Source organism: Neolamprologus multifasciatus, chromosome 22, assembly GCF_963576455.1.
Source record: "Neolamprologus multifasciatus chromosome 22, fNeoMul1.2, whole genome shotgun sequence".
Classification (NCBI taxonomy): Eukaryota; Metazoa; Chordata; class Actinopteri; order Cichliformes; family Cichlidae; genus Neolamprologus; species Neolamprologus multifasciatus.
The window spans coordinates 3559375-3583370 of NC_140459.1; the positions used below are offsets into that span (position 1 = coordinate 3559375).

Below are 23996 nucleotides of genomic sequence, written 5' to 3' on the forward strand. Positions count from 1 at the left end.
ACAGAAGAGCAGCTGAATGGAAACACATGAAAACCACTATTTGAAGACCTCAGTTTTTATTTGAAGTATTAAAACCATCAACAGTGCCACAAGCATGAAAACATGAAAACTATCAAAGCAATACAGACACAGAGGGAGCAGACTGAGAGAAGCTGCAGATTAAAGCCAGTATCAGAGTCCCAGTGAGTCAGCTCAGGACTGGTAACACTGGTCTGTCCTCAGAGTCTCTGAGAGTGGAGTGTGGGAGCCCTGGGTGGCCTCACAGGTCACAGAGCCCACCTTCTCCCACTGGTCTGCAGGGAGCCTCAGGGTGCTGCTCCAGCTGTAGTGGCCGTCATTCTGCAGCACCACGGGGCTCCTGCTCTCCTCCCAGCTGATGCTGCCACTGCCATCCACCTTCCAGGACAGCCTCCAGTCTGAGGGGAAGCCCTTGTTGGCCACACACATGACTGTAGCCTTCCCCTGCTGCAGCTCCTCACTAGAGGGCGCCAGCACGCTCAGGGAGGGGGGGACTCGACCCACTGCAGAGAGAGAGATGTTAGAGAAACTGGGAGTTTGGGTGAAACTGATCTCCAGCTGTTTCACTTCTCTATCTGAGCTTGGTAACCATGGTAACAGACAGGCTTCACTGCTGAACCATGGCAACAGACGAGTTTCAGTACCAAAGATAAAAATATTAAAGCGTTTCTTTGACTTCTGATGTTCTCGTGTGTTATCTGTGAACTATTTCTTAGTTTTATAATTAGAATTAAAATAATCAGTGAATTAATTTGTCAAAATGTTATCAAAACTCAAGATTTCAACATTTTATATATTAAACAAGTAAAACAAACTTATTTTTTCTGTATTTGGGATCAATAAAAAAGATTAACGACACATTACATGTCATAAACTGAGCCCACCTCGGTCAGCATAGGTAACCATATTGCAGTGTAGTCATTTTAAATAGAGAAATAAAATTGATCACAAAATATTTGCAGTTACTTCACCAAAAGGTTAAAACATGGAATCAAAAATGTGCCATCAATGAACTGTTTCTAAAGATTCTAAAATTCTATTTAAAAAGTTTTAAAATTTGAGTTTCAGTGAAACAAAATGCTCAAGAAGATTTTATTGTGAAAGCAGAATTACATAATAAACACATAATTATTAATTCATCTCTTAACTGCAAAATTATGAGATAAATGAAGCATTTATATAAGATTATAAAATCAACATTAGAAATATATAATTTATAAATGAGTCAAATGTACTTACAGTTAACATCCAGTCTGGTTCCTCCACCGAACGTGTACCACAGTGATACAAACTCATTGAGGCGCCGTACAAAAACCTCTGACTGTAGAGAGACACGGCTCTCTGACTCTGAAACAAACAAACTCAACAAAATCATTCACTGTTTGAATAATTTTATAAGCATAAAAACTGAAACAAGAAACTGTGCAACAATTTTGCAAAATCACTATTTATAAAATATAATTTGAGGCAAATAGTTCAGATTTGTATGAAGTGAATTATTTTATATAATGTTTCACATTTAACTAAAGATTTTAATAAAATTTTGATTTATAACTTTGGACTACATTTCCAAAGACGTTTTGCGAAATTACTGCATTTGGACAAGAAGAAAGAAATATTTATTCTTTTCTAATGAAATTACTGTGAGATCTTAAGGAACATTTCTCCTCTGAAATCAGGTCAGATTTAAACAAATCAGCTTTCACCTTCTTAATTATGCTCCACAAAACATTTTTTGACGTATTTCTCAATAATATCATGAAATGATTGATTTAATGATAAACAGCATCATCACATTGATCCAAGTCTGTGCTGGAGTCGTTCATTTCCATAGAGAGGCACTTTGCATCAGCAGCACCATGCTCCAGTGCTCTGGGAGAGTTTATAGTCCTGAGAGTTGAACACTGGATGACTGACAGCTGTCCTTCATCACAACAGAAGCCACAGAAATCCTCCTCATCAAAAACATGACTTTGATCTGCGTCCTCATCTGGACTCTCCTCTGCTGCTGCTTCACAGGTAAAGTCCAGAGAATCAAACTCCTCTCCTCTATCAACATCTGTCCCTCTGAAATGAAGCCCACAAAACCATGAAGCTGCTTTATGTTTTTGTCTCTGTGTCCTCAGAGTCCAGAGGACAGATCACAGTGACTCAGCCTGGAGCAGTGAGCTCTGCTGTGGGAGGAACTGTGAGCATCAAGTGTACGACCAGTCAGGATGTTTATAGCTCTTACGCTTTAGCCTGGTACCAACAGAAACATGGAGGAGTTCCTAAACTGCTCATTTACTATGCTAGCAGTCGACAATCAGGGATTCCAGCTCGTTTTACAGGCAGTGGATCAAACTCTGACTTCACTCTGACCATCAGTGGAGTCCAGGCTGAAGATGCAGCAGTTTATTACTGTCAGAGTCTTCACTACCCTAACAGTCAGCTTGTGTTCACACAGTGACAAACAGTCGTACAAAAACCTCCCTCAGTCAGACTGAAGAGAAACTGAAGTGACTGCTGCAGCTGGAAGATACTGCAGAGACTGATACAGTTCACTGAGGACACACACACACACACACACACACACACACACACACACACACACACACACACACACAGCTTTTCAGGCAACTTTCACAAAATGTGTGTTTTTATTTTTTTATTTTTGATAAAGTCAAAAACATTTAAAGTCTTGTAAAAACAGTCTCCAAACACTTTTCAGATGGCTGATCCCCAATCAAATAGCAATAATGCTAATACTGATATCAAAAATATTCATTAAAGTCAGAAAATAGTATTATGTATTCAGTCTGAAAATGTACAAATTGCAACATTACTTCATTGTTTACTTTGATGCTGTTTATTAATTGTATCTCAATACTGGTATGACCTTTTTGACAACACAAAATATTTGCTTCATTCATTAAAATGTTGAAATAATAGTTAAAATAAATAAAAAATAATAGTAGTTTTAATAATCTGTGAAAAATGAAGGGAGAAAATTAATGATTAATAAATATAATATTTTTATTTACAAACATTATCATTGTTATCAAGATAATACATAGGAATACAAGTTATTTACAAACAAACACGATTTAATGTGTGTTAACACAGTAAATCTAATTAGCCTGTTGATTTATCCATTATACCTCTTTTTTTCTTTTTCTTTAACTAATTTATTTATTTCAATGAATCAGTATGTTTGTAACCAGATCAAAACTGTTATTTAATAAAATGTGTTAAATGTTTTTTTTATTTTGAAATCTGTGTTAATGTATTTATAAACATATATAACAAACAGCAGAAATAACAGGACATGTTCTACCTCAAGGTAGCCATTCTACAATTAGGATACATAACAGTGCTGGACAACGGCCCGTGGCAGGCCTTCAAGGATAAAAGTGCACGTGGCTAAAATATGTGCCTGCAAACAAAGCAGAGGTGAGTCCGCTGAGGATTTCATCCATCGCCTGATGACAACTTTGGAGGCCAACAGTGGCATTGTTAAGCCTAACGACCAGGATGGAGCAAACGCCACCCCCTATGAAAGTCACCTCTGTGGGGTTATTTATCGAGGACTGAGACCAGATGTAGCACCTGAGGTCCAGCAACTCTACGTAGGGGGAGAGGTCCAACGAAGGCTGACCGAATTATACCGAAATGCTCGCTATGCCCAAGGAAGGCTGCACACAAAGGAAGTGGCAAAAGAAGTAAAACACAGTCCTGACCCCCACCATGCAGCAGGGACACCGTACAGCACTGCACCAAAAAGAAACACAGGCCAACGAGGGAGGAGGGGAAGAGACAGAGCTGCAGGCTGTGGTTTGCCCATGTCGCCATTAAAAAAGAGCAAGGTGAAACAATGCATACACACAAGAAGAGAGTGCATTAACCGCCTACTAACACACACACATGCATGCAATGAAGACCAGCTTACACTCATGAACATGCCCATATCTCTCATCAATGTTAAAACATGAAAAACTTAACAGACACTAGTCATCAAATGAGTGTCAACTCTTTAATGAGCACATTGCAATGTGTTTATAGGAATCATAAAAAACTGCTTTATTTAATCATTTCATTCCTAACAAGTTCATCGTGCTGACAATTAACTGTCCAGGTTGCAGGTTAACTTTTTTTTGTAATAAAAAAAAAGAGAGAGAGAGAGAGAGAGAGACTCCAGTGATCAATGTAGTTGTATATATTATGTGTATACTATAGTAAAATTGTAAGATGCTTTCTGAACATGGGAACAACATGAGAGATTTACTGTATGAAGGAAACTCTGTTTGTGACAATTGTAAACATGCATTTATGTTATCCTGTCAACTTAGTGGGTTAAGAATTGACATGTAAATAAGTTGGTTGTCTCTATATGAGGGAAAGATGACTTGATTATAACAGAAGTGAACAGAAAGTTGCAGAGGGTTAAATGAGTCTAGACTGAGTTTCCTGTTTCTGATGTACGGGTGAAATTTGCTCCTAGACACGCACACACACCTGATTACATGTGAACAAACTCACTTTGTAAAATGCATGACAGCATTTCATATGTTTTTTTTATTTTGGAATAAAAAGCTAAATAAAATAATTGGGCATGTAACAAAAATTAGTGCAACAGTGCAAACCTTGGAGAGAAATTTCCATTCCAGGGATAAAACGTTGCAATGGGGAGTTTAAGAAATGTCTAACGGCAAACATGAGTGTTGTGTGAACTGTGTGGCTGCTAAAAAAAGCTGTCTGTGGATTCAGCAGGTGGAACTATGCCAGTTGACCCCAGACTCTCCAGAATTGTGTGATATCTCAGAGCACTTGTGGACAACCAGCAATTATGATTTGGGGGAAATGAACGAGCGTAGTGACTCCTTAGTCTGATTTCAAAAAAAGTAAAGCAGTAAATGCAGCACAATGCACAACAACAAACTTTATTCAAATACTTCTATTGTGTGCTGAACTCTACTTCTACTCAACTATATTCTGGATATTGTACGTTATCATGAGGCTGCATTTACAACATCTGTTTATATGCCCAGGATCTTGTCAATGGGCAGATACTGAACCCCTACCACCCTCAATGCATCCATCAGAGTTTGAGTGTGACTCTAAAAACAAAGCACCATGTGATGTGTGATGTGCATTTGTGTGTATTGGACTTTTAGTAAAAAGCACTAAAAATGTGCTAAATGAGTAAAGGCAATTTGCCATTTAGAGTTCATGAGGACTAGTATTTGTGTTATTTCTTACTCTGTTCATGTTAATCCTGTTTGTACAGATGATACTCTGCTTTTTTGAATCCACCCTGATAAAATCTTTAGTGTTTAGATTTTTACATTTTCAGAATGAGAGCAAAATGAAAGAAAATAATCTGAATTCAAATAAATTAAAAACAGATCTAAGAAAATAGTCAACATTCTTAAAAAATCCTTCAAAGTGATGATCTGACCAGTGTGACTGTAAAATATAAATTCTGAAGTAAATAAAGTGAAAGGACAAATGTCTAGGGAAGATGTTTATTATTTTAAAAACCTTGAAAACATCAAATTTATGAAAAGCAACAAACACATTAAGGATGAAGCGAGTGAGTGAGATTGTTAAAGAGCACAGACTGAAAGCAGGAGCATGAAACCAGTATCAGAGTCAGGTCAGGACTGGGAACACTGGTCTCTCCTGAGTGGCTCTGAGACCAGAGTGTGGGAGCCCTGGGTGGCCTCACAGGTCACAGAGCCCACCTTCATCCAGTGGTCTGCAGGGAGCCTCAGGGTGCTGCTCCAGCTGTAGAGGCCGTCGTTCTCCTGCACCACGGGGCTCCTGCTCTCCTCCCAGCTGATGCTGCCACTGCCATCCACCTTCCAGGACAGCCTCCAGTCTGAGGGGAAGCCCTTGTTGGCCACACACATGAGCGTGGCCTTCCCCTGCTCCAGCTCTGCACTGGAGGGGGGCAGAACCGTCAGGGTGGGGCGGGTATCACCTAGGAAACACCAATCAGCTTAGAGGACACGATCCAAGAGTTGATTTTCTCCGTTAAGAAGTTTCTGTCAGGTGTTTTTTCTGCTCCACCAGTCATTAACTCACACATTGTTTCACTTCCCTTTAAGAAACCTCTCATGCATATCAGCACAGAGAGAATCATCACACAGTTTGACCTGAAATATGTTCAAACTACACTGGAAATAAAAGAAGCAGATGTGGAAACATTTACAAAACAAGTTTAGCCTCAAAATCATCAGTTCTGTGTAACGTGTTAGAGATAAGAAACCAAACTGCACTGCTTGCTTCATGTGGATTTTTTTTTACTGCTTATATGATTTTAAATGACATTTGAAATTATATCTGATACAATAGAAACACCAGACATGTTGCACATTGTCAAATGCTCATCCTTAACGTTTGTAAATAGAATAAGCAGAAGTGGCAACAATTGTAACAGATGTTAAGCTACAAAATCCTCAGTTCTGTAAAATACACTAGTTGTCTACTTACCTCATGTGGGCTTCAATCATTTATTGTAGTGGTTCTATGATTTTATGATGATACGTAAAATCTACATTTTTTCTGACACAGTAAAAACACCAGTGATCTTTATCTTCACTCTGTCCAGTTTTCCTTAAGGACAGTAACATTTAATTTATCCTAACAAAAAATGTAATTTACAAATAGAAAAAAAATCACAGGATGATTCTATTTCATTTTATTTACACATCACATTGTCTTTATGTCAGAAATGTGGACATCAAATCTGAGCAAAGCTGATTAAGTTACCCTCTATGTATAATGGTGATATAATATAACCTCTACAGGAATGTTATGAAGCTAACATTCACACTTAGACAATGTTTCTTTAAAAACAGTATAAACTTACTTCCAACATCCAGTCTGGTTCCTCCACCAAAAGTCCACCACAGTGATACAAACTCATTGAGGCGCCGTACAAAAACCTCTGACTGTAGAGAGACACGGCTCTCTGACTCTAACAGACTGGATTAAAACTAAAAGCTCTCAAGACTTAACCAGATGTATGTAAATGTAAAATATTCTCAAGTCCACTCTGATGCTTTATATCATTTGTTAATATTCATTTTAACATTTATTCTGAAGCTAACTTTGTTTCTTCATGAAAATTTATCTAAAAACTGTTTTCTTGAGGTTTTTTATTTGTCACACTGGACAGAAAAGTCAAGATAACCACAAGAAAGAAATCTGTTACTTACTTCCAACTTGCAGTCTGGTTCCTCCACCGAACGTGTACCACAGTGATACAAACTCATTGAGGCGCCGTACAAAAACCTCTGACTGTAGAGAGACACGGCTCTCTGACTCTGAAACAAACAAGCTCAACAATATGAATTCTTTAAATCATAATTTCATAACATATTAATATTATAATTTTTACATAAAAATCAACGAAACACAATAAAACTATATTCCAATAATCCAATTTGGTCATTTACATTTTACAACTGTTAAGATACGTCACTTTAATGCTTCCACCTTCTTTCTCATAACTCTAAACATTAAATTTAATTTTCAAGCTACAATCACAAAACTTGAAACTCATCAGGTAAAACCTCACAAATGCATCAAAACAGTTTTATGTTCTCTCACAAACACTTAGTGTCTTCAGATCGCGCACAGAACCAGTTAAAATGATAATACTGCTGAGCATTACACACTACGTCACAAAACAGAGCATGAAACTCAAGTCTTTCCAGTCTCACAGTTTGTCCTGTTATTCTACAAAACATATAAAATGTCAACCTAAAACAGACGAATGATTCTGAGCAGGGCCGTGCAGAGATGCTGGAAGGGACGGGTGCTCAAAGTTAAAAAGGGGCACACAGAACCAGGCTGAATATCAACAACGCTGTTGCTGTTGAGGGGTTGCTGCTGCTCCTGCTGCAGATAGTGATGGAGGTCTGTGTTGCTTTGAGACTGTAGACAGTAAAAAGTCCACAGCAGAGATGGTAGCTGATTAAAGAAGTGTTATGAGATGATGATAAAATGCAAAGATTAATGCAAAGAATTAAACAACAAAACTGTGGGAAATGAACTCGGCTCTGCCTGTGAGTCACTCTTCAATCTCCTCATCTCATCTGTCACTCTCCACTTGCTGTACATCTCAGAACAGGGCACACTCTGGTATTTCATTAATCTATTATTTAATTATCCATACTTAAAAGCTCATGCACCTAATCCAAAATAAGGTAATGATAGAAAAATGTTATAGAACCAAAGCATTGTGTTTATTATGGTAGAGCAGGTCATCCACTGATCGAAAACTTGGTGGTTCGATTCCTGGCTTCCCCTAGTCTACATGCCAAATATCCTTGGGCAAGATACTAACCCCAAATTGCTATCCGATGGATACATCGGAGTATGAATGTGTGTGAATGTTAGCTATGTGTAGCCCTGGCTATATAAGTAGCTCATTATTTAAATTTGTTCATTAATATTGATAGTTAATTGCAAGTGTTTAATGTGTTCAAGAATGTATACAAATGCCTGCAAAGTATGTGATGTGTGTCAGTTAAATGCACAACCTTTTTATTTGTATTTTGAGGTTTATGTCATTATTTTTGATATGGTATGGATATGTACTACAGCTCCAGTGAACCCTGAAGTATTCTCAGGTAGATGGGTGGGAGTAAGTGGGGAGCCGTGTGCACTCTGCAGGAAGTAGTGATGGGATTTCCGGCTCTTTTTAGAGATCCGGCTCTTTCGGCTCGGCTCACTAAAAAGAGCCGGCTCTTTCGGCTCCGAACCGGCTCTTCAGGTTGTTTTGTTGCTTTAATTATTTAATCATTAACAATAATATAAAATTATGCAGAAAAGGAATTACTAATGTAAAAAAAAAGTGGTTTTATTTATATATGTTTATATATGGCCCCTAGAGACAAAGCACGTACAAACTCTAAAGCATATACAAACTCCAAAACACATTTCTAGGTTTAACTGAACTTCCAAAACAGAGCTACCCAGATCACTTAAATTACACAATTGAAAGCATGTGCGTATTGTTTGTGTATTTATAGACAAGCACTCATATTTATTCAAATAATTAAAAAAAAAATTCATTTACCTGTTATTACCACACACCAAATAAGGTTGTTGATACTTCCTGGCTTGTGTAGCCACTAGGTAACAAACGCTCAACACTGCGCCCTAGCATCCTGGAGCACTTCTGTTGTATTTTGTACGTGATTCTGAGTTTGTACGTGCTTCTTAGTTTTTACGTGTTTTGGAGTTTATACGTGCTTCTGAGTTTTTACGTGTTTTGGAGTTTATACGTGCTTCTGAGTTTTTACGTGTTTTGGAGTTTGTAAGTGCGTCTGAGTTTTTACATGTTTTGGAGTTTTTACGTGTTTTGGAGTTTGTACATGTTTTGGAGTTTGTACTCCTTTGTCTCTAAGGGCCACCATAAATATACTTTATTTATTCACTCCACATAAAATGTAATAAATAAATCATATAATACAAAGAACAACTATTTACATTTTAAACTTTTAACTATTTAAATTTTCAGCTTTTTCCTTTTAAACAAATTTTAACGTGAAACAACACAAAACACTGCAAACCACAACACAATTAAATATAAATTAAAATATTAAAACAAAAAGAAGATGCACATTCTCTGTCATATGGGCCTGTATGATTTCTGAATCCTTTATCATCTGCAACTGAAAATAGTGGATGATTACTATACCTTTCTAATGTGACGTTGTTGTCCCTCGCTCTCTTTCTCTCTGGCTCTGTTCCTGTGCTACTGCGAGTGTAACTAACGCCCCTCCCCCCTCTGCCCAGCGCAAAGTACAGGCCGCACGTGCGGAGTTTAGCGGAAAAAAGGGCGAGAGAGAGGGTGAGAGAAAGACAAAAAAAACCCTCACGGATCCCAATAAGGAGCCGGCTCGTGTCGTTCAGTTCAAAGAGTCGGCTCTAAGAGCCATTTCGTTCGCGAATGACCCATCACTAGCAGGAAGCGAGAGAGACGAGAGCTGAACAGTGTCGAGTGAACGCAGAGTTCATAGAAGGCGACAGACGTATTTTCGGGTTGACGGATAGTTAACTGAGTCGAGAACTGTTGTACCCTACTGTGAGGTAAATGTGAATTTTGTCTGACACTTGTACCCAATGTTATTGTGTAAAACGGGCTAACTGCTAACCGCCATTAGCCGCTAGCATAACTGCTAACATAGCCGCTAGCGTAGCCTAGCATATTCGCTAAGCTCTTGTTCTGCTCTGTTTTATTTATTAAGCTAATGCTAAGATTGAATGTTATCGCATGTGAACTGGCATTTAGCGGGGTTGTGTGATTCAGTAGGAGGAGACGGACGTCTTGCTGGCGTGTCAGAGAGGTCCCTTCTGCTGGTGTGCTGAAGTTATGTGTTCACGTGGGAGCACGTGGAAAGGACGACTGTGAGTGCTGCTGCCGTGGCCTGCTGGTAGCCGTGACCCAGTTTCCCCGCTATCCCCTTGAACTGCCTTGAGGTGTGAGTACTGTTGTTTGCATGTGCTTTTTATTTTTACTGCTTGGCAACAAGTGAAGCGACCATATTGTTTTAGGTCCCAACGCACCCGAGCCACGACTCAGGCCTGCAACGAGGGGTTTGCTAGCAGAAAGTATGTAGCACTTGAGCTGTGTGTGTGTTTGGTGAGAGTGTGTGTGGGCCCACAATATTATTTGATTATTTTGTGGCGTCTGTCTTGTTTTGGTGACGTAAAAGACGGATTTAATGCGACATGACCATCAAACAGCAGCTTTCTAAAACATCAGATATGTATTGGATTCAGAACCACATATGAAAGTGACCCAGATCGGATTTGAAAATATCGGATTTGTGCCGTTCACACTGTTACACCATGATGGGATATGGGTCACATAGGGTCAAAGAAGTCGGATTTGATGCGCTTTCGCCTGCAGTGTGAACGTAGCCTTAGTTCTGTCCTTGCCATCCTCACTTTTTGTGTGTTTTCACCTGTTGGAATAAAAGCTCACTCGCATCACAGCCTGTGCCTGAATCTTGGGTCCTTCCTTCATAACACCATGCAGCTTGCCTCAGAAACCGTGACAATAAGAATAAAATGAGACTAAAAAATTAAAGTAATAAATATAAAATAATGTATTTGTGACGATTCAATTTTTTTGACTATCCACTCTGTGCATAAGAAATGTTTAAACTGTAGAGATACAATCATTTTGCTGCTGTAAGATTAGCATTTTGTCATGTTTGAAATATTAATCTAATATAATGTGTTTCTGGCACTTCCCCTCCCCCTGCAACTTTGTGTCTTTGTCTCATTTTCTCTGTTTGTACAACTTTATAGTGACAAAAAAAGGCTTTCTATTCTATTTTAACTTACCTGTTTCTGTCAGTCAGATGATTTCCATAGAGAGGCACTTTGCATCAGCAGCACCATGCTCCAGTGCTCTGGGAGAGTTTATAGTCCTGAGAGTTGAACACTGGATGACTGACAGCTGTCCTTCATCACAACAGAAGCCACAGAAATCCTCCTCATCAAAAACATGACTTTGATCTGCGTCCTCATCTGGACTCTCCTCTGCTGCTGCTTCACAGGTAAAGTCCAGAGAATCAAACTCCTCTCCTCTATCAACATCTGTCCCTCTTCATGTTTTTGTCTCTGTGTCCTCAGAGTCCAGAGGACAGATCACAGTGACTCAGCCTGGAGCAGTGAGCTCTGCTGTGGGAGACACAGTCAGCATCAAGTGTACGACCAGTCAGAATGTTAATAGTAATTATTTATCCTGGTACCAACAGAAAGATGGAGGAGTTACTAAACTGCTCATTACCTATATTAGCAGTCGACAATCAGGGATTCCAGCTCGTTTTACAGGCAGTGGATCAAACTCTGACTTCACTCTGACCATCAGTGGAGTCCAGGCTGAAGATGCAGCAGTTTATTACTGTCAGAGTTATCACGCTATCAACAGTAAAGATGTGTTCACACAGTGAAAAACAGTCGTACAAAAACCTCCCTCAGTCAGACTGAACAGAAACTGAAGTGACTGCTGCAGCTGGAAGATACTGCAGAGACTGATACAGTTCACTGAGGACACACACACACACACACACACTGTACATTTCTTAAACAAATACCATCATTTTTTATTGGGAAAACAGTTCACACAATACAATAGTACCTCCCCTCGTAAACCCCCCTTGGTTACAAAGACAAGGCACTGTATGTGTGTGTATCAAGATATGGCCCTGTGAACGTCTCCTTAAAAGCTGGTGCCAGGAGTCCTGTTTACCTAAACCAAAGGCTCTTATACTTAGATACAGAGTAGGTGTCCTCCCATACTATATAAAGAAGTTACGACCTCACTCATGACCTTAGGATGTGTGTGCATGTCAGAACACTCTGGAAGGCACACAGAGTCTTTGCAGTCTACTGAGGATCAGACCTCTATCATCATACAATTGATACCTCTAAGCATATATGATTATATGATAGAGCCCCTTTTTTATGGCCTCTATCAACCCTCATCACCTCACTTCAGGCATTCTTCCTGTGGGGGGAATACTTATGACTCCTCTATTGTCCTTTTTATCTCTGCAGAAAACGTTTCTCGGTAAGGGTATTGGATCCAGTTGTTTACTGCTGTTATGATCCCACCTGTTGAATCATGATGGTCATGATGCAAATGACAACAACAATGACACAAAGGAAGACCCTCTTAAGATTGTCAAAGTATGCTTAGCACAGTGACACAACATTAGGTGATGTTCATAGGAAATTGCCGTCGGTCATTCCCCATCACCACCCTAGCTTCTGGTTTCTGTGCTGCTCACAGAATCATGATGCCATCATTGAACTCCCTCTGTGCTGTCGATTGAAGCTTGGCACGCTCCCCTCACCCTCAGATGCTCGTCTGTTGTCCACAATCTCCTCTTGATGATCCCTGGAAAGCCCAGAGGCATAGCTCTCGTTCCACCGCAGCTTTATGGTTACTGCTGTAGTTCCTGAATCCTCTCATGATGACCAGCAGGACACCACACATCAGACCTTTGACCTCAACCACTGCCTGGGCTGTCAGACAATCTCTAAACATTTAGAAAACACATCAACCAATATCAATCCACATTTTCCTTTTAGTTCAGTTGACTTATGGGTCATCAAAACCTATACACTTGTATAGGTTTAATACCTGTAAATGAACTGCTAACCCCACAAATCACAGTAAAAATCATAGAAAACATTGTTTCATGTTAAATCTGGAAACCCCCCTTTTGACACATGGTCTCTCCCATGAGTCAACTCAACAAAACTAGGGGAATAACAAAAGAAAAAGGTTAGTTAGATCATTTCCCAGGCAACATCAGGGCTTCTCCTCCGGAGTAATTTCACTCCAGCCCTGTACCCCTGAGTTAAAAGACGTCAGCGTCTTTTGCATATTAAGTTTAACTCCTGGCTCTGCCTGGAGCCTGCATCCACACTATCATTGCCTGGAAAACAAAATCTGTAAGTTAAATCAACCTTCACACTTGCAAACAACTGGAGGTCATAAGAGTAATAAAGTATTCAGCATCACAAAGACAAGTGTAAGATGCAGTTTTTCTTTTCTAATTTTCCCCAAATCATGGATCATCCCATGTATTTATGGTAAATGGCCTGTATTTATATAGCGCTTTTTACTAGTCCCCCCCTAGGGACCCCAAAGCGCTTTACACATCCAGTCATCCACCCATTCACACACACATTCACACACTGGTGGAGGCAGCTACATTGTAGCCACAGCTGTCCTGGGGCAGACTGACAGAAGCGAGGCTGCCATATCGCGCCATCGGCCCTTCTGGCCAACACCAGTAGGTGGTAGGTGAAGTGTCTTGCCCAAGGACACAACGACCGAGACTGTCCGAGACGGGGCTCGAACCGGCAACAGTCATACCAGAATCTTTTTTCCTTTTACAAAAGTTAAACGTTTGTCCTGCAACCTGTTATCAGCAGTGGATAAATTCAACATTTGATAACAAAACCTGTCTGTTAAGTTTTCCCTGCTATAATTTAATCATTTTCCTAATATACTATTAGTCCCCTGGTCTCTTTATTACTTTTCATCTCTCTAAGTGAGGCCATAACACCCGGTGCCATCTCTGCATTCTTATTGCCAAAGAGTGCCAAAGCACTTTAAGCACAAGAACAAGATTGTTAGTTAATCATTTACAAATCAATATTGTCTGTATGGACAGCAATTTCCCCCCCAAAATAGGGCACATGTTAAACCGCGGTGTTAAGCGATGCGGTTGAAAAAATGGGTGCGCCTAAGAAAAAAAGGCGCACCGGTGCAACCAAGGCAGAAAGTTCTTCTAGAGCCCTGTAATGTTAAAGATCATTAGAACATGAAGGCACTGCTTAGCTTAACTGAAAACCATTCTGGGATTTGTTTTTTGAACTTTAGCATTCCAGTTGAACAAATGAAACACCAGGAGAACAACAAAGTGAAAGAGTTCGCGTTTAAAGTTGCCTCGAGCCTGGTACACCACTGAAGACTAGGATAGGTAAAGTTAGAGTTTTGTTGTTTTTAGTGTTTTAGGCTGGGAGTTGCACATAGTAAATCAGTGGCACCAAACTTGGCTAGAGGTTTGAGACAATTCAATAATTATGGTCTTGTGGCTGAGGCAGGTAGACCATTTTTAAGTTGGCATAATGTGTACTGTGTGTGCATATGTCAGTGTTGATGGATGCTAATGAGATCCTTGTGAGGTGAGTGTTTTGTGCTGTGACCTTTAGTGTTGTGGGGAATATGGTATTTTGTTGGATCACTTGTGAGTGTTGTTGGCCAGGTGATGGCAATAACACTGTGGGGTGCTGAACCACCCTTGATGTGATCATTGTGTGGCCATAGCTCTCCATTTTGTGGTTGGTCACTAGCATGCTTCCTTTACTGAACTTTGTGGATTAAGTAACTTGTTGTGGTATAGGGCCACTCATATGTGACCGTTTGTGTGGTGGAGACCACAGATCACTTGTGTGTGATTATTCGTGGCTGGTTTCATTTTGTGTTGTAACAGGCTGAATAATCATTTTGGGTTTGTGACTGTTGTACTCCTTTGTGTTGGTCACATGTTACTTTTTGTGTGTTCAGTGTGGCAACTTCAGATCCTCATGTAGGGGCATCCATGCTTAAAGATGCCAACTTATTTTTGAGGGATCAAGGCTTCAGAGGGACTTCTAATTTGTTTAGGGGTCCTAGAGGAACCCTTTTAAGGGAGGAGGTGTTACATACCTCTGCAGCCTCGAATCTGCTCAGTGTGTTCAGCTGGTGCTAATTGGCCACACCTAGTCAGGTGTGGGTAAAAGCATACCTGAGGCAAGCTTCCCGGGAGCTCACTTGTCTTTGCCTTGGTGGCACCAGCCATTTTAGCCGACCTGATATTCCATTTTAAGACAAAACCTCTGTTCACCTGTACTCTGGTATTCATCTCCTTTTTTATGTTGCGGCTTTGAGCCGGGTCGTAACAGAAACCAAATCATTTTAACAATGTTCATGTTTGAAAATATACAGCTTAATAAAAACAGGATGACTTTATTTGCACAACAAGATCATGTGAGTTGATAAGAAGGTTAATGTTTGGTATAGAGGAGTTTATTTGTTTTGGATGTGAGCAATGCCAAAACAAGAAAACAGGTCCTTATGTTCCCCAATCTTCCCAAACAGAAAATGAAAAGTAAACCAAAGACGAGTTTCTAAACAATGCTCTTAACCAGGAAACAAGTGTTTCAACAAAAATGGCCTTTCACTCCTTAACTGCTGCAATGTTTACATTTTACTGTTTACACTGCACAAGTTTACTCTCACAAATTAAACCCTTTATGGGTGAAAAAAAGATGGAGGACCTGTACTACTGTGTGTGTGTGTGTGTGTGTGTGTGTGTGTGTCCTCAGTGAACTGTATCAGTCTCTGCAGTATCTTCCAGCTGCAGCAGTCACTTCAGTTTCTGTTCAGTCTGACTGAGGGAGGTTTTTGTACGACTGTTTTTCACTGTGTGAACGAATACTGACTGTTAACAAGGAAATCACCAAGACAGTAATAAACTGCTGCATCTTCAGCCTGGACTCCACTGATGGTCAGAGTGAAGTCAGAGTTCGATCCACTGCCTGTAAAACGAGCTGGAATCCCTGAATATCGATTGCTAGCAGAGTAAATGAGCAGTTTAGGAACTCCTCCATTTTTCTGTTGGTACCATGACAGGTCACCACCACCATCTACTCTATGACTCGTTTTGCAGTTGATGCTCACAGATCCTCCCACAGCAGAGCTCACTGCTCCAGGCTGAGTCACTGTGATCTGTCCTCTGGACTCTGAGGACACAGAGACAAAAACATAAAGCAGCTTCATGGTTTTGTGGGCTTCATTTCAGAGGGACAGATGTTGATAGAGGAGAGGAGTTTGATTCTCTGGACTTTACCTGTGAAGCAGCAGCAGAGGAGAGTCCAGATGAGGACGCAGATCAAAGTCATGTTTTTGATGAGGAGGATTTCTGTGGCTTCTGTTGTGATGAAGGACAGCTGTCAGTCATCCAGTGTTCAACTCTCAGGACTATAAACTCTCCCAGAGCACTGGAGCATGGTGCTGCTGATGCAAAGTGCCTCTCTATGGAAATCATCTGACTGTAAGACAGATTCAGTTGATCTGAAGAATCATTTATAAGTGGATCTATCAGTTTATCACAGTTATTTTTGGGAATTTTTCAAGCTTTTTTCTTTCCTTTCTTTTTTGTTTTGGTTTCATTTTTTTGGTGGGGGGTATCTTAATCCAAGTAATCACCTTTCTACCATAGGAAAGAAGTTTAAAGAAACTGCTGCAATTAAAATGTAATAAATTTAAATTAAAATATGCTTTTATATTCTTTGGAAGACTACAGGGAGACTTCACTTCCACGTCATAAATACTGTGTTTTTCCAGTTTGTGTTTTATCTAGTATTATGCTAACCCGCAGTGAGGTAGTTTATTTTATTTAAGACATGACAGCAAAGCTTAGGAAAAATCATTGTGTGATTCTCATTATAGCTTTAACACTTATTGTTTTAACAGCAGGATGGTCCTGGGTTCATCCAGGCTGGGGACTTTCTTTGTGGAGGTTGCAGGTTCCTCCAGTGTTTCTGTGGGCTCTCTCCGGTTTCCTTCCACATCCAAAGACAGGCAGATACTGTGGTTAGGTTAACTGGTGACTCTAAATTGATCAAATGTGAAAATGTGAGTATGAATGGTTGTCCATCTCTTTATCTATCCTGGGTGTATCCTGTCTCTTTTCCCAATAGCATCTGAGAGAGGCTCCAGCATCCTCTTCACTTAGTCCTGATCTGCATGGACCCACATGCTCCTGGTCCTAAATAATTCTGATATTTTAATAGAACAGAGCAGAACTTAACTAAACTTCATGCAAGAGGGAAAATGTCAGGATAAGACACATTACTTGACTCATGAAGTCAACTTTTGCATGAAATGAAACTTGAGAAAACTGATAATTAAAAGTCAAAGGCATTTTGAAGCAGCTCAAACTATAAACTTTAATGTGATTCAGGCACTGTTGGAAATCTCTAAATCATAATTGTGTCATAATCCATCAGTATTTCAAAGTGTATGCTCTCCTGCTCCCTTTAAGTCACTGTAATCCACTTTTTCAACAAACTCATTAGTTCCTGGATGTTTTCAAAGTAAAAGCTTTCTACCATCTTACTGGTCAGAAACACTTTATTTCTACAGGTTTTCCTCGTGAAACAGTTGTGGGAACTAAAAAATATTCAGTTCAGTCCAATTCAGTTTTATTTATGTAACATCAACTCACAACAGTCACTATTGTAACATAAAAAAGACTTACAAGAATACAGAACAACCCCAACAATCAGAGAGCCCCCTATGAGCAAATATTTTCCAGGATGATCTTTGATGACGATACTAATAGCATGAGACGTCACATCATTTAAAATTCTGAATGTTTCATGCATTTCCAACAATGTCAGCTGTAAAAGTAATTCTGTGAATATGATCGTCCTTATCAATCATAACTATTCAAACACAGTAAAGTCCTCAATTTTAAATCACTACATTATTTTTAGAGTTCACACTAAATATTTGAGCATATTATTCTCAATGAAGAATAAAAGCCTCAATGTGCTCATTCTAGTGACATTTTTTATGACTTGTTATTTATTCACTTCCTGAATGTGACACTGCAGATAGTAAAGGTATGGATGGATGTTTTAATGCTAATTTATTCTTAAAGCAGAAATATTTCAGCAATATAAAATGTGTGTGTTTGTGTGTGTGTGTGTGTGTGTGTCCTCAGTGAACTGTATCAGTCTCTGCAGTATCTTCCAGCTGCAGCAGTCACTTCAGTTTCTGTTCAGTCTGACTGAGGGAGGTTTTTGTACGACTGTTTTTCACTGTGTGAACACATATGGGGTGTGGTAACTCTGACAGTAATAAACTGCTGCATCTTCAGCCTGGACTCCACTGATGGTCAGAGTGAAGTCAGAGTTTGATCCACTGCCTGTAAAACGACCTGGAATCCCTGATTCTCGGCTGCTAGCACGATAAATGAGACGTTTGGGAGATTCCCCATCTTTCTGTTGGTACCAGGCTAAATAGTGCGTACTTCCAGAAGCATAAACATTCTGACTGGTCGTACACTTGATGCTCACAGATCCTCCCACAGCAGAGCTCACTGCTCCAGGCTGAGTCACTGTATATTGTCCTCTGGACTCTGAGGACACAGAGACAAAAACATAAAGCAGCTTCATGGTTTTGTGGGCTTCATTTCAGAGGGACAGATGTTGATAGAGGAGAGGAGTTTGATTCTCTGGACTTTACCTGTGAAGCAGCAGCAGAGGAGAGTCCAGATGAGGACGCAGATCAAAGTCATGTTTTTGATGAGGAGGATTTCTGTGGCTTTTGTTGTGATGAAGGACAGCTGTCAGTCATCCAGTGTTCAACTCTCAGGACTATAAACTCTCCCAGAGCACTGGAGCATGGTGCTGCTGATGCAAAGTGCCTCTCTATGGAAATCATCTGACTGACTCTGGACGACTGTAATTCGTTATCCGGTCTTTAAGTGATGACGTGACGAATCCTGCTTCCGGGCCTAAAGTAGTCCGTGTTTAATATGGCTTTTGTGTTTAATGTTTTGTATTTTCTTCTATTTAATCTCAAAAAGCTCCTAAAACAGTCAGTGATCACTGTTGACCTCCCTCAGCTTTTATTACCGCTAATCATTTATTTAAGCTCAGTTTTTAAAACCTTACGATGTAACTACAGCCCAGCCCATGCAGCAGTATATGAATGACTAACCTCGTATTGTGGATGGATTATCTCAGTTGTTCTGGCTGAAGTTTGGTCCTTTTACAGCATCCTGCCATGCGATTACATTTGTTCCTGACCACCGAGAACACTCACGCTAACTTTTATCGAGTGGAAAAAAAAGTTAGCTTGTTTATGTTACGCTAACATAGCTGTGTTGCTAGCTATCACGTAGCACATCGTTATATACCAGCTAGCCAAACTTCAGTAACCCTACAAACGTCACTGCTGTTTAGTTTTCTGTCTTCATTTATGTTGGAAGTGATAACAGAGCTGTACGTTTGAATTTGTTTCCAAAATCCCGCAGTCAGGACATGATATCTTGTATTTAGATTAGCAGGAAGCTAGCGAGCTAACTTCCTGCTAATTTCTAACTTTGTTAAATGTCATAAATTCCGTTTTCATGGATGCCTGGATGATAAACTCAATTCTTACAGCTGGTAAAGAAGAACGCTGATTATTTCATTACAGATGAAAGACTTTAGACGGTTTTTCAACTCTCAGTGATGCCACAGTGATCGTTTGATTTATGGACCTGTAGCGGAGTTTGAGCCCAGACACGGCTAGTGATGTAAGACTTTTTTATATTTTTTTATTTTTTTTTGTGTCCCGTTTGGATCTTTATCCATCAGAATTGTTTTCTGAAGGCCAAGAAAGATGCCAAGTGGATTTACTTTACCAAGTGGATCATCATGGCCTTGCCATATTGGTCCATTTGATTGACCTTTATTATAATTATGTATTTATTTTATTTTCATTTTTTAAAGACGGGACAGACATGACTGGGGGATAGGACAGGGAGAAGGAATGAAAGAAAGAGAGGGAGAGAAAGAAAAATAGAGGAGGGGAGAAGAGATGGTGAGAAAGGGGGGAAGAAAAAAAAAGAAAAACAAACAAAACACCTGGATCACCTGTATGGAGATAAAAAACAGAAGAGAAAACAAACAACAAAGAGCAACATAATAAAAACAACACCATCACAATAAACTAGCTAACAATAGATAACAGTAGATACTTTTTTAATTTCACCTGTTGAGAATGAAAAAAGAAAACAAGCAGAAGAAAACGAGAGCAACATAATAAACAACATCCTTTGAGCCAGGCTGTGACAGTTTAGTAAAAAGTTAGTTTTTATGTCCAAATTAATTTGTTCATGTTAATGAAGCTGTAATTTTGTAATAAAATCAGCTTTTCTAATTTGATTGTTTTAGTTTTCTTTTAATTTGAGTAATAGACATTTTTAATTTTTCTTCTTTTTAAAAGGATTTGTAATAGTGACCTCGTTACTTATGAGTGATGTGATACTGTTTCATTTGTGACACCAAGAGTTTCGCTGACTTGTCATCCTGCTTGTTTTTTTAAGGACTTATTTCAGGTCATTAACTTATCGTCTCATATCCAGCAGCTCTTTTTCTCTTTTGTGAATCACTTTTTTGAGGAAATATTTGTTGAAGGACATTTTTTCCAGATGCAGTTTAAAATGTTGTGCTTTTTGAAGTTTTGTATTCGCAAAACTTTTTATACAAGAGTCATAAATGTGTTAAAATAACATAAATAAATTAACAGGTGTTTTATAAGTTGAAACATTCTCTTTCTCTCCACTAGATGTCATAAATGATTGAATTCTTCAGTTTGCACTGAGGGTAAAACACCCTGTTATGTTGAGGACAGCTCCAGCTGACTCTGTGTGTTTGCATATGTGTCCTGCCTCTCTGCTCACAGCTGTTAAGAGGCCAGTGTTGATCAGTGGCTGTCCAGGCCTTTCAGAGCCACTCACACACCAGCAGCACAATGATGATGTCACTGACTCTACTGCTGGCCACCCTGGGGCTCCTTGTTCAGGGTGAGACTCTCTGTGAAAACTTCAGCATGCAGCCAGCTCCACACTTCAAATTCAAGTAAATTTTCTCCAAGATGAATTTTTCTCAGTAACTCTTCTCATCTAATTAATATTTTCAGGTTCATCACCTGAAATCATCCTGACTCAGACTCCTAAAGCTCAGTCTGTTGTTCCAGGACAGACTGTCTCTATCAGATGTAAAGCCAGTTCAAGTATGGGTAGCTACCTGCACTGGTATCTTCAGAAACCTGCAGAATCTCCTAAACTGCTTGTTTATTATGCAACAAGCCGTCAGTCTGGAATTCCTGATCGCTTCAGTGGAAGTCAGTCAGGAACTGATTTCACTCTGACCATCAGTGGAGTTCAGGCTGAAGATGCAGGAGTTTATTATTGTGGACAAAGTGGTTACAGCTTCCCGTTCACACAGTGAAAAACCATCGTACAAAAACCTCTCAGCTGAAGAGGAACTGATCTGAAACAGCTGCAGAAAAGTAAAGCACCGAGTTGAATCATTAATCCTGTTTTGCAGTTTGAGACAATGAGTACACATCAACAGTAAAAACATTTAATGAAAGAAGACGTCTTCTTTCATTTAAGAAGACGTCTTCTTAAATGAAAGGAGACGTCTTCTTAAATGAAAGAAGACGTTAAATGAAAGAAGACGTCTTCTTTCATTTGATGAAAGAAGTGTTCACTGATTATGGACAAATTTCCAGAATAGGTTGTCCCTATCTTCACAAAACTGCAGATGTAACTAAACACTTTGTTTAATCTGTTACAAATCATCACTCTGGAGTTTCTAACAGTTTTACTGCGAGTCAGTCTGGAGCTGTTTTTGACCCTCAGTGAAGATTCATGAGTTTTAGACAAACCTGATCCAAAGCAGTATGTGGAGAGAAACTATTAAGAGATCCATGGTGAATGCTTCACATTTAATGAATACAATTCTAAAGAAAGGTGTTAATTTGTCTTTCCAAATACAATCAGGTGTGTTTCATAAATGACAGAATATGGACCCACTTTAACATATGAAACAATCAGTTATTATATACTGTACACACAAATTCAAATTTCTCTGCTGTTAGAGTGAATTGTTAAATGCTGTCATTGTTGAACTTAAATTTGTAAACCTTGCCTTAAACTGTATGATCAAAGACATTCTTCTGTTCCTCCCCTATACATGTAAGATGTGGGGGAGGCAATTAGTTATAGTGTTTACCTACAGGCACATCATATGTGAAGGTTCTGTGTTCTTGTTTAGTAAACTTCCTGCCTTTATGGCTTCACCTGTGTTTGTGTATGGTGAAACATTACAGGAATTGAGCCTCTCTGTCTTTGCTTCAGCATGCAGCCAGGTTCACCACAATTATGTTCTGCTATGATGGAGAAACTCTGAAACCAGCAGCACTGACCTTCTTCCATCTGTTCTCCATGTTAGAGAAATGATCCTCTAATGTTTGGATCTTGATCATCTCAATAACTTTTCTCCACTTTTTCATGTTTTCAGGTTCATCAGGAGAACAAGTCCTGACTCAGACTCCAGAAGCTCAGTCTGTTGTTCCAGGACAGACTGTCTCTGTCAGATGTAAAGCCAGTTCAAGTGTTGGCACATGCCTCCACTGGTACCTTCAAAAGGACGGAGAATCTCCCAAACTCTTAATTTATTCTGCTACCAGCCGTCAGTCTGGAGTTTCTGATCGTTTCAGTGGAAGTGGATCTGGGACTGACTACACTCTGACTATCAGCAGAGTTCAGGCTGAAGATGCAGGAGTTTATTACTGTCAGAACTGTAACACGTGGCCGTTCACACAGTGATACAACGCCGTACAAAAACCTCCCTCAGCTGGAGAGGAACTGAGAAAAAGAAAATCTGAACTGACAGCTGCTCAGAAACACACATTATTTTACATTGATTGATTGATTGAAAACAATCATTTAAATATTTTATCTTTGGATTATGAAAGTTAGAAACAATTTTCTCAAACTCATAAGACTAATGACTAATTCATCCTGCTTTAAGTTCTACAGAAACACAAATATTTATGATTATCATGTAATCATCTTTAAAGCAAAACTTCAGGCAACGTGTCTCTGAAGTGCTTAGGTACATGCTCTATATTAAATATTACTACATTTGAATTTAATTTATCAGTACATACTGACAGTTATAGATATTTACACTAACACAGCTGATTTGAGAGTATTTATGTTCTATTTTAAATTATTGTTAGCATTACTGTCAGCAATGAAAATGGGATCATAGTAATTCACTGTAAGACAACAAGAGATACAGACTGTTTTCTCTCTGCTCCTGTTTTTGGTAAAGTTCTGCATGCAAATGATACCATGTACTTTAATTATGTCACTGAATCTCTCTATTAATATAGTTTTAATGTGATGATCAGAATCAAAGGACAAAGAACTGCTTCAGGATGAGAAACTATGAAGAGCAGCTGGTTTATCGACCGCTGACGTGACCCAAGCAGCTCGACTCACATTAGATGTGGACATAAGAACACATTCAACCTTTTTACTACACCTGATGTTTAACAATCTGCCCTGTTGGAACTTTTCATGGTTTTCTTCCTCTTTGTGCTTCCGTCTGTCCTTTTGGGAGGAGCTACATCCCCTTTATTAAAAGCTTTATTAAAAGACCAGCAGCAGCCTTGTGGCATCTCATCTCATCCTCTCATTCTTTGAGCCATAAATTTAGCGACTGTAACAGGATCAACAGATGTTCACATTTTAAAGCCTTTTTTATACTTTTTTAAATGTTGTGATCATTTTGGCTGTTTTATAACTTGTGACGTGGATTTTTGCAGGAAATCT

General features: G+C 39.3%; 1 protein-coding gene, 3 long non-coding RNA genes and 1 pseudogene across 5 annotated transcripts; 2 read left to right on the forward strand and 3 right to left on the reverse strand.

Annotated features, from left to right (window-relative positions):
* Positions 1-37: 37 nt before the first annotated feature.
* On the reverse strand, positions 38-19653 carry LOC146492631 (immunoglobulin kappa light chain-like). The gene is made up of 5 exons (XM_085149587.1): positions 18842-19653; positions 18427-18734; positions 1799-1825; positions 1258-1291; positions 38-521 (listed from the first exon to the last, which is right to left on the reverse strand). The coding sequence occupies exons 1-5, from the start codon at positions 18891-18893 to the stop codon at positions 193-195; spliced, it is 750 nt and encodes a 249-aa protein (XP_085005713.1). The 5' UTR covers positions 18894-19653; the 3' UTR covers positions 38-192.
* On the reverse strand, positions 5481-8157 carry LOC146492632 (Ig kappa-b4 chain C region pseudogene; annotated as a pseudogene). Its single transcript, XR_014872073.1, has 3 exons — positions 8082-8157; positions 7221-7358; positions 5481-5980 (listed from the first exon to the last, which is right to left on the reverse strand). The product of XR_014872073.1 is annotated as an Ig kappa-b4 chain C region pseudogene (transcript).
* On the forward strand, positions 8675-10619 carry LOC146492633 (uncharacterized). Its single transcript, XR_014872101.1, has 2 exons — positions 8675-10104; positions 10325-10619. It is a non-coding gene; the product is annotated as an uncharacterized LOC146492633 (long non-coding RNA).
* Positions 15878-16782, reverse strand: LOC146492634 (uncharacterized). Its single transcript, XR_014872100.1, has 2 exons — positions 16437-16782; positions 15878-16329 (listed from the first exon to the last, which is right to left on the reverse strand). It is a non-coding gene; the product is annotated as an uncharacterized LOC146492634 (long non-coding RNA).
* Positions 19654-20933: 1280 nt separating the features above from the next.
* LOC146492635 (uncharacterized) lies at positions 20934-23081 on the forward strand. Its single transcript, XR_014871779.1, has 2 exons — positions 20934-21170; positions 22675-23081. It is a non-coding gene; the product is annotated as an uncharacterized LOC146492635 (long non-coding RNA).
* The last annotated feature ends 915 nt before the right edge of the window (positions 23082-23996 follow it).